Source organism: Vigna angularis, chromosome 4, assembly GCF_016808095.1.
Source record: "Vigna angularis cultivar LongXiaoDou No.4 chromosome 4, ASM1680809v1, whole genome shotgun sequence".
NCBI lineage: Eukaryota > Viridiplantae > Streptophyta > Magnoliopsida > Fabales > Fabaceae > Vigna > Vigna angularis.
In genome coordinates, this window is record NC_068973.1 from 41,558,251 (window position 1) to 41,564,880 (window position 6,630).

Sequence of the window (6,630 nt, forward strand, 5' to 3'; positions counted from 1 at the left end):
ATGCTAAAATTTCTCTCAGACTTTTCTTCTTTAATTTAAATCAATATTGTCACGATGTTCTTAAATCTTTTTTCAACCATTTATTTGAAATAATATAACGATGCAACAACAATTGTAAGAGTTGATAACAAAGCTGCAGTAAATGTAACCGTAGAAACAAGACCAACATGCTTATTTATGCCAGAAGGTATTCTCCAAACAATATGACTGTCGTAGACATTAGCATCACCTTTTTCCAATTGGAAGAAGCAATAGTGATTTTCCACCTTGTCCTTTGTGCTACAACGAACTAACATATCCGGTGCACCAAATTCAACTGTTGAGTACCCAGTTTCATTTAGAGACTGCAAAAAGAGAGAAATGATTTAGTTCAGACTCTTAAAGAATTCAATGTGAGTAGGAAGTTTTATGTTTGGCAAAATAAGATAACCAGTATATATATATAACATACAAATCTATTGTCTGAAAGTTTTTGATTGAAAATTGTGTCTTGGTCTCTTACATGGGTTGCTTCACCCCTTATTGATACCCTCATAATCTCCTATCAAAATATCTTACAATAATACCAGAGCTGATGGTTCATTCTAAAAGTATAAAGTAGGTGAAAAATCCTAAAAGTTTTAAGAGTTTATTACTACTAAGACACTCGTACTCGAGGGAAAGATGTTCCGACTCACACTTAGGTCTTGTTCACTTGAGTGGATTTGAGGGAGAGTAATTGAGGGGATTTGAGAGGATTTAAAAATAAATTTTTTTGTTGTTTATTTGAGTCAATTTAGAGGTAAATAAGATTGGATTTGGAAATAAATTTTTTTAATTTGTCACGGTAAGTTGAAAGTTTCACGTTATGTAAAAGTGAATAAAATGACTAATATATAAGTAAAATGATCCACAAACTTATTGTCTTAAGATTTTTTATTGAAAATGATGTCTTGACCTCTTATATGGACTTATTCACATTTCATTAGTACTAAATTTTCGTAAAATCTCCTATCAAAAAACCTTTCAAAGGCAGTGTCATATTCTATAGTGTACCCTGCTAAATGACATGTAATAACACTAGTATGACAAATGTTACTAATACACCTCTCACATTTGCTTTCCAATATATTCTCTTATGTTAAGTAAAGTTTTGTGACTATAACTAAATATGCAGTCTCATTCCTCCTTTTTTTGGTCGTCTCATACTCAAACTAACAGAACTCGAGTAAATTTCAAACTAGAAGGGAGAAATTTAGAAGTTGATAACGATCCTCGTACTGCTATAGTATTTTTTTAAAGCCACATTCGTTTTATTTGCAGAGGAACAAATTAGTGTTATTAGCATAGTATTACAATATTAGAATCGGTGGTAAATAAAAAGTAATTAGCCTAGGTGATGTTGCTTCAACTTGTTTATAATTACATATGGATGTCTAGTTGAAGCAATTATCATGGTGATAAACTGACAATTCCTTCGTAATTTGCTACTGCTTTTGTAGAACATTAGATTTCAAAGACAATCTTAGATGAATGTGGTAAAGTAACTGAAACATAACAGTCTTACTTGATATCGAGCATGCAAGGGAAGCTCAGTCTTGATATCAGTTGGCTTTTGAAATATATTTGGGTCTACAACTAAGTGAATTTCAACAACAGAACGATTGGACAAAAATGAAGGTAGCTCCAAATTTGTATCACCAAAGACGGCTATGTCACTGAACACTGCAATACAAAGTGTAACTAACTCAAAAGAAACAAATTAACAATCCTAAAATTACAAATATGAAATTCTTTTACATTTTTCTGTACAAATATGAATAACAAATGTAGATAGAGTATTTACCACCACGATGAACAAGATGTTGTAACTCAAATGGGTCAGCAAAAACTCCGGAAGGAAGTCTTTCAATAATTATGAGTTCACATGAGTGGCTCAACAGTTCAGACAGAGACTTTAAATGTTGGCTTTGAAATTTGATCAATGTCGACACACTACGATGGGAACCTTCACCCGTAAGATTGCGCTTTATATCTGACAGTCTCCAAACAAGATCATGATTATCTGGAAGCACTTCACACAAGCTAGAAGTGACTTCTTGAGACACAAAGTTTTCGAAATCGGAATTGTGTAAATTGGTGTGTCTGTCATAATAGGACTGCATCAGAAATTTATTCATGGGAGAAAATTTTTCGGAATCCATAACCTGAAAATGCAAGAAATCATTTGACAAAATTAAAGGAAAATAAAACATATCATAATGCTGCAAGGTTGTCCCATCAATTTCTATTTCATCAAAGACAAGGGAAGATCATTTATAAAGAAAGGGTTTTTTTTACTAACCAGAGGTGAAAGTGAATGAACAATTCCAGGCGACCATGTAATAGAAACCCATGCTAATAAATGAACGAAGGCTTGAATAGTTCCCATGAAGAAACAGAATTGATTGTATAATGGAAGGGTAAGTTACGGTATAAAGAGATATAAGACGCGTCCCTGTAAAAGATCTCGTTAGTTGCAGATTCAGTGATATAGCAAGAAATCTGATAACACTAATCATGTATTAGAATCCAACTTAACATTTTGTATCAATTATAGAAATCATCACCACCGAGACTTAAACGGAAACCCGCATTCACCCACCTAGAATTCCTCCTAGCGCCTCCAAAACGAAAACCCCCACGCCTTAACTCCAATTCACTCACCCACCGTTACCAACAGCATTCAATGCCCTACCGCTCGCCCTTGGCTGCCCAACCTCCTATAGCTGCCGGAGGGTTTTGGGTTTGAAAGAATAAGAAAAGGAAAGAAAGACTAGAGAGGAAGAGAACGGAGGAGAAGAACGAGTGATACCTTCTGCTGGTGAATGCCTCGACCCCCATTTCGCTGGCTAATTGGGCTTTTCGATCCAGCCCACTCGTAACCCAAACCACAACCCCGCTACATGAGTATTTCTCCTGCACCTCCACACATTTATCTCTGCACCCTCATATCTTTTAAAAATTCCAAAATTATTTTCGCAATTAAAAAAATCCTATATCTTTTTCGTATTTCAACATATTTCAAAATCAGTTCAATATTTTTTTCTTCAATATTAGATTTTAAAATTTATTAAATAAATTTTTTTCAATAAATTGTTAAAATCTTTGAAAACTCTTTAATAATAAATTTCAAAATTTATTAAATAATTTTTTCTTTAACAGATTTTTGAAATCCGTTGAGCAGAAGTATGTGGAATAGTAAACGAAAATTCTTTAATTTATTTTATTTCCGTCATACATTTTTTTAATTCCTAATTAATCTGTATTTTGTTTTATTATTACTTTTAATTAATTTTATTTAATTTGAAATTAATTGTAAAAATATTGCATTGCAAATTTTACAACTATTATTATTTTTTCAAAATAAAAACTTTTCTTCACACGAATAAATTTGGGTGTTAAATAGTCATTATTACTATTTTTTATTATGTCGCCCTTGTGTGAACTATGGTTGTCAAAGAAACAAAATAAAACCATGCCAAATAAAATTTGAATGTTGTCGCATGCATTTTTTTTTTTAATTTTCCCTTCTCAACTAAAATAATTTTTTTAAATAGAAAATTTATTATATATAATTAATTTGTTTTCTTAAGTTATAATACAACAATGTTGATATTAAAGTATATTAATTTCTTTGTATTAAACTAAACGAAAAATATATATTAGTTAAAAACAATAAAAATATATTCACTTGATTGTTTGTATAAGTCAGTCATGTTGACCATTTAACTCCGCTGAATAAAATATAAACAGAAACATATTTAATATGTTAGTACCAATATATTTAAGGTTATTATATACTAAAGCAAAATTATTGACAATAATTGTTATGTGAAAAAAATATAACCTATTATTCTACCGTATTAGATATAAATTAAAACTCAAACCAAGTTAGACATTTTGATATTATGAAACTCAAAATAAAAAATGGTTAATGTATATTGTACAGAAAACCAGACTATAAACTTAAATTTCAAAAACAGATTGTAAAAGATTGTAAGATGTTTCCCAGTTATAAGTATAGTTCAACACCAATGATTTATTAATTCTGGTGCAACTTACTTTGAATATGCAACAGTTCACTTGTTAGAAAATATGATTCTTATATGATTTTATACATTCATTATTATCACTTAGCTTTTAGAATATATTTTCTCTAATACTGCAAGGTTAACCAAGGTAAGCTATAATAATTGAGTTAAACTCATGACTTTCATATCATTAGAAGGTGGATTTTAGTCTAATTTATTTCACAAAACCGGTTTATATAAAGTGATTTTATTTATATATTATAAATTAATGTTATTGTTAGTGAACGAGAGTTCCAATCATATATTACGTAAAATATTGTGTTCAAAAGCTAATTAATATTTCTTGAAAAGGCAACGTATATAAGAACCTTTATACAATCAAAGTGATACTGAATCATAAATAAACATCGCTTGAAACAAACTTCAATTATAAAACTAACATGAAAATTTAAAACAAATAAACAAATCTTGATATTAAGACAAAACTTAGTCACAAAAGTGGTTCCTAATGAGAGAAAATCTAATGAGAATCAAACAAAAAAACCAGGTACGAGCTGATTGACTAGGCTCTTATAGGTATCATAAAGAAGACGATCTTTGGCAGCAGTTCGATGGACCTCATTGTGCTTGCAGAAATATTTGAGATGATTAAGTGTGCAGCAACCAAGCATCTGGCTAAGCAATAAAAACAACCAATTTATCTCCTTTTTGTTTTTGGCAAGGATGGGTCTGCTGCTGCTTTCTCTTCCGCAAATAGGGCATTTTGGGAACACCGGACTCGTCCAAACATGTGGAGCTCTATTATGCCACCTATGTTTTCCTTTGCTAATAAATTGACATAAGTCGTTCAATTTCTCTTCCAAATTCAGACTCAACTCGAATTCATGCTCGCACCTCTTGCAGTGAACCTTTCCTTTGATGGTGTTGATATTATTCTCCAATAGATATTCCTTACTGTGGACGCTGGCTCGCTGATTCTTCGCCCAAGGAAACAACGCAGGAACAATTTCGCTCCTTCCTTTGCTCCGTTGAGCACGTGAAATCCGACGAGACTTACCCAAAGAGCGTCTAACTGTGGAAACATTTTTTGCCGCTTCAGCAGGTGCATTTGGAGGGTTGGTGTTGTCGTTGCAAGATGCCGACGAAAGGTTGGTTTTGTTGTTGCCGGAAAGTGACTCCAAAGAAGGATTAAAGTTAAAGTTAGGATCAGAACAAAATGTTTGGAGTAAGGGTAATTTTGTTTGAAAATAATTTACTGAGGAAACATTTTCGGTCGCTTTAGCAGGTGCGTTTGGAGGGTTGGCTTTGTGGTTGCAAGATGCTAACGAAAGATAGGTGTTGCTGTCGTTGGAAAATGACGCCAAAGAAGAATTAGGGTTAGGGTTTAGGTTAAGACTAAGATCAAGATTAGGAAAATCTGTTTGCATTGAAGGTAGGTTTGATTGAAAAGAGTCTTCTAGGAAAAGAAAAGGTGTTGTTTCCTCTGATCCTAGGAAAAGGAAAGGTATTGTTGGTTTCTCTGATCCTAGGAAAAAGAAAGACGATGTTGTTTCTTCTGATCCACCACACCTGAGTGAGAGAGTGAGATCTACTTCTCCTTCTAACTCCATTGAATTCTTTCTTTCCATTGATCCCAAAAAATTTAAGACGCTATGTGTATGTCTTTGAAACTGAGAAAAACGGGCAGAATGGAAGAATATATATAAAGAAAAATATGATAGGATTTGATAAAAGATGAAGATATAAGATTTTTTTTTATGTTATATCTTTTAAAAAGATAATATAGGAGATATATAGATAATGAGTGTAATTTAAAATTATCGTTTCCATGGATGTCTGTAATTTTGAGATACTATTTCAAACATTGAAAGTTGGATGTTCGAATTCTGATATTAATGAAACTGGTTTGAAGTAACAGAATATATTATTTGCTATATCTCCTATTATCTTATATCTCTTTGGATTCTGAAATTCGAAAAGTAATAAAAAGGAGTTAAAACCTTTTGAAAATGATTTATCCAGTGGTTCTATTATTATGTGTATCTAATATTATTTTAATTTATTAGAGGCGTTGGGAGAAGGCAATACAACTTTGTTGGAATATTTGAGAAATTATAGTTGTTTAAAAAATTTAAATTTAAATATCTTATGAAATATTTCTAAATTTTTTACAGATAATATGTCATAATATAATCATTTATTATTATATTTGTATTTTTAAAATATTATGATATAATGATTGATTTTTTAATATTTCAAAATAAAATTTATTTTGTTATATTTTAAAAATATTATGATATAATAATTTATTATTTAACATTTTAAAGATATAATAATTTTTATTATATTTTCAAAATATTATGATATAATAATTATTAATTATTTAATATCAATAGGATATTATATTTAATATCTTCAAGTAAATAGAAACTATTATAACCTAGAAAATCTATAAATATAAGAAATAAATACTTAATTATCATATTCAACTATAAATCTCAATTTTGATATGTTTTACCTTCATCATATTATTATAATTTATAACATATCTTTATTTTTTTATTAACTTAAGTATTAT

General features: G+C 30.3%; 2 protein-coding genes across 3 annotated transcripts; both read right to left on the reverse strand.

Moving 5' to 3' along the window:
- LOC108330999 (uncharacterized) lies at nt 1-2,834 on the reverse strand. 2 transcript variants are annotated; one of them, XM_017565602.2, is made up of 5 exons: nt 2,624-2,834; nt 2,324-2,476; nt 1,826-2,186; nt 1,547-1,704; nt 1-344 (listed from the first exon to the last, which is right to left on the reverse strand). In XM_017565602.2, the coding sequence occupies exons 2-5, from the start codon at nt 2,408-2,410 to the stop codon at nt 81-83; spliced, it is 870 nt and encodes a 289-aa protein (XP_017421091.1). In that variant the 5' UTR covers nt 2,411-2,476; nt 2,624-2,834; the 3' UTR covers nt 1-80. The 2 variants fall into 2 exon arrangements, with proteins under 2 accessions (XP_017421091.1, XP_052733166.1); XM_052877206.1 differs by having other exon boundaries at nt 2,561-2,828.
- Nucleotides 2,835-4,582: 1,748 nt separating this feature from the next.
- LOC108330529 (uncharacterized) lies at nt 4,583-5,680 on the reverse strand. Its single transcript, XM_017565009.1, has one exon. The coding sequence runs from the start codon at nt 5,678-5,680 to the stop codon at nt 4,583-4,585; it is 1,098 nt and encodes a 365-aa protein (XP_017420498.1).
- Nucleotides 5,681-6,630: the final 950 nt, after the last annotated feature.